Here is a 3798-nt window from a genome sequence, read left to right as displayed (position 1 = left end):
TTGCCAAATTAGCTCAAGATATCTTAGAAATCAAATCAGTTTTTTCATACAAGAAGTATTTCTTAACATATATTCAAATGACAGCTATATGATAAAGTAGACCGATCAGAGATATTTACTGCGTGCAACAAAAAGGCGAATCTAAGCAAGGTAACAAAAAAAGGACATGGACACATCGACTCGACTGTAGACTCTGTTCAAAAATATAACTTTCCTTATATGTATGACGTCGGAGATATTTCTGGCCAGGCTTTCCACATTTCGTGACGAAAATTGTAATACAGGTATATTTTCAGGTTAGTTAAAGCAGATTTTAGATATTTGTGGAAAAGTGACAAAAAAACACTTTGAAATTTTGCAAATTAAAAAAAAGAGCCCAAAGTGGCAAAAATCTAACAAAAATTTGATATAAATATTTTAAAACGTTTTTTTGTTATTATGAACCATAAATATAAAGATTTTCAAAAGAATAGAACTCTGTTGCACAGTGTTATTTCGCTCAGTGTACTCGAGCAACAACAAAGCCAAACAACAGCAGGCAGCAAGGTAAAAGGAGTGGCAGGCAGGCAGGCAGGCCAGGCAGGGAGACAGGCGACGACAACAACAACAACAACAACAGCAGCAGAGAGAGCAGATGGATATGCCCAAACAGCCCAGCGACAGGCGCTGCCTGTGCGAGCGACGTCGACGTCGACGGCGATGGCGACGGCGAAGCCGAGGTTGTGGCAGCGACCGAGTCGGCGGCAGGCAACACTCGTGAGAGTTGCTGCCGCATTCGAAAATTGTGCGTGCAACGCGAAGGACGTGCAACGGCGGAACGGTTGTTGTGCATGTTTTTTTAGTGCCCGATTCGATTGTTGTTGCTGTTGTTGTTGTTGCCACCCCGTGGCAAGCAGGCAGAGCGCACCGTGTGACGTCAGTAGCAAGAAAACGCGACACATTTCCGCGAAAACCAAAGTGACGAAACACACAGACAGCAAAAGATAATAGAAGAAAATATCCTATATATATATATATATATAGATATATATTGAATAGAATTATGTCAGCGAATAATCAAGCGGAACCAGCGGCCGCGATGGCAGCGGCGGCATCTTCGTCGGCGGCATCCGCTGCCTCCGCCTCGGAGTACCTGAAGCGCACCTGCCTCATCTGCGGCTGCCAAACGAATCAGACCATCAACATCTATGAGCCGCGCTCCGGACCAAATATCGTGCAATTAATTCAGGCCAAATTCAAGTTTCAGGTATGTTCCAAGCAAAACAAATAACAAAAAAAAACTCAGCCCAAAACAAAAATCGATAAGCGGACAAAATGAGTCATGTGCACACAATAACGTCCTTCGTCTCGCCCTGTGTGTGTGTGTGTGCGTACGTGTATGTGTGTTTGTGAAAAGAGGGATGAAATACTGTGTAAGCTTAGGGGCACAACCCGTCCAACCCACTCTCCAGGTGGCTGCAGCATCCAAGCGTGTGCACTTGAAAGTCGCGACGAGCAGGCCGAGAGAAACGTTAGGTAGTCCTCCTCCGGAGTGGGTCTGGAGCGGAGAATGAGCAGGGGGGCAAAGAAGGTTATGGAAGTTCAGCCAGCAATAAACGGAGTAAGGGTGGATAGCATAGCAGCTAAAGGAATTCGCAGTTGTAAGTCTCGGAGAGTGGCCGATTGGCGGGGAAGGTAAAGAGGTCAGAAAGAGAAAGAAAGAGTCTAGACCTGGGTTACCCAACACAGCTCAAGGATATATCATTCACATAAGTATGTGCGAGGTTCGGGAATCAGGGATAGCACATAGAGAGAGATTCATATAAGGAACTCGGCTCCATTTTACCTCTTAATAGCCGAACACTTAAAAATCCAACTAGGCTCAGGCCTAAAGATCTAAGCTAGAAAAAAAACCATGTCCTTCTTATAGGGTATGGACCTTGGTAGAGAGAGCTTCTTAAAAGACTCACAGACAAGTAATCAATTGAGATGACAAAGAAGGTAAGCTGAGTAAAGGGATTACGTTCAGTGGGGGTAAGAAGTGTTATATATGAAATGGAATCTAGAAGGTAAGGTAAAGTCAATAGGATGACAACTGATTGTAACAGGCAAAAGAAAGAAAGAAATTCTTGATCGCCATCAATAACCGAGTCGATCCATGTCCTTCCGTCCGTATGAATGGACGCAATTACCTCAGAAACGATAAGAGCTAGAATTTTGAACGTAGGTCCTCCTAGATCGCGCGCAGTACGAGTGTGTTTCCGATAATCGATAACTTGCCTCGTTTCCCAGCAATCGATAAAAATCGATAGCGAAATCCTGAGCAAATCTCTTAGTTCTTACTTGATCAAGCATCTTTCTAGCAGAGGGTTGAGGGCATCCCCCAGTCGGTGTGGTCTGGTCTGGTAACTATATTGGCACAGGAACTAGAATGGGAACACAGCTTAGAATGCATTATAAGTTAACGGAATTCGCGACCCAGTTGACTGAACAAGCGACTGACCAACTGACTGACTAACCAAACCCAACCCAACCCAATCCAACGGAACCCAACTTAACTGAACTGAACTGAGCTGAGTAACTGTTGCCTTGTATCCGTATCCGGTGTTTGTGGCATTGTGGGTAGCTGGGTAACTGGATAGCAGCTGCTGCATTTCCCTTTTGTGTGTAACTGGACACTTTGCATGTGGCACTTAAATCAATACGCGTCCTTTGAATGTCCTTTTTTCCATAATTTTCAACGGCTTGTTCTAATTTAAATGTGCCATGGGAAAATGCGTTGTGGCTGCCGCAAAGTGTGTTGCATATTGGATTACACTTGAGGTTGTTGTTCATGTTGTTGTTGTTGTTGTTGTTGCACGTTTGGGCTACCTGTCAGCGAGAGCCTTGAGTAACTCACGAACCTGCTCCAACAAGCTGGCAGCTGCGACAATTCGTGCATATCTTTTGGGCTAACTCCACCCATCCCCTTCCCTCCCCTCCCCCTACTTCGCTAACTCTCCTCCATTTATGATTGATCCAATTTCTGCGGGTTTCTTCTGCCTCTGCAGCCTCTGCTGCTGCCTACTCTTTTTTTTCTTCTTTATTTTTGAGGGCTACCTTTTTCAGCTGCTCGCGACAGCAGCTGTATTTGCAGCTCTGCCACACTCGCACACACACACACACACACACACACACATTTACACTCTCTTTATAGAGGAACCCGCATTTACGTGCCCCGAACAACTCTTGAGCTGCTGCTGCTGCTCCTTTTCGCATATCGCAGCTATTGTCTGCGCTCGTTAGGTAAACATTTCTATAGGTAGTTCTTGGAGATTTCCGATTACCTTTTACTGCGCAATCAGTTTGGGCAGCTGAAGCACATGTCTAGCTTATCTAACAAAAGGATCGTTTTTTTTTTATAGATCTCTAAATGATAACAGCTGTAACTTTGTCTTTTTTTTTACTAGCGACTAATTGGTTCTTGGAGTATTTTACATTGCATAAAGATATATACCCCATATAACGTCTTTCTGCCTCTAAGCTTAAATTCAAGTTCAACCAAATAAAAAAAAAAAGCTTGCCTTCTAAACTTTGGCTCACTCACTCGCATATATCCCATATTATTTGTTTAATCTAGAAACTATGTTACTCCCAGGGGCTTATATACCTTACTCTTCTATCTCATGTTGTGCATTCGGGATATTCCGTAACTAAAAACTTGCCAAGTATTCGTTTTGACTAGTTCCCTCAGCTGAGCTATGCACTTCCGAGGCACTTAAACTGGTTAGTGGGATCCACGGGAAACCTTAGAAACAACCACGAAAATATGCCACAGAA

The 3798-nt window shown here is 43.9% G+C and overlaps 1 protein-coding gene across 1 annotated transcript in view; it reads left to right on the top strand.

The window, feature by feature from the left end:
• The first annotated feature begins 825 nt into the window (after positions 1 to 825).
• Positions 826 to 3798, top strand: part of LOC115757913 (protein phyllopod) — a 7002-nt gene continuing 4029 nt past the window's right edge. Inside the window, exon 1 of the mRNA XM_030698368.1 lies at positions 826 to 1246. Within this exon, the coding sequence (XP_030554228.1) occupies positions 1043 to 1246 (204 nt within the window). The 5' untranslated portion in view covers positions 826 to 1042. The remainder of the gene's footprint in view (positions 1247 to 3798) is intronic.

Source organism: Drosophila novamexicana, unplaced genomic scaffold, assembly GCF_003285875.2.
Source record: "Drosophila novamexicana strain 15010-1031.04,08,12 unplaced genomic scaffold, DnovRS2.1 tig00000121-arrow-pilon, whole genome shotgun sequence".
Classification (NCBI taxonomy): domain Eukaryota; kingdom Metazoa; phylum Arthropoda; class Insecta; order Diptera; family Drosophilidae; genus Drosophila; species Drosophila novamexicana.
This window is presented reverse-complemented; position numbering and strand designations above follow the sequence as displayed.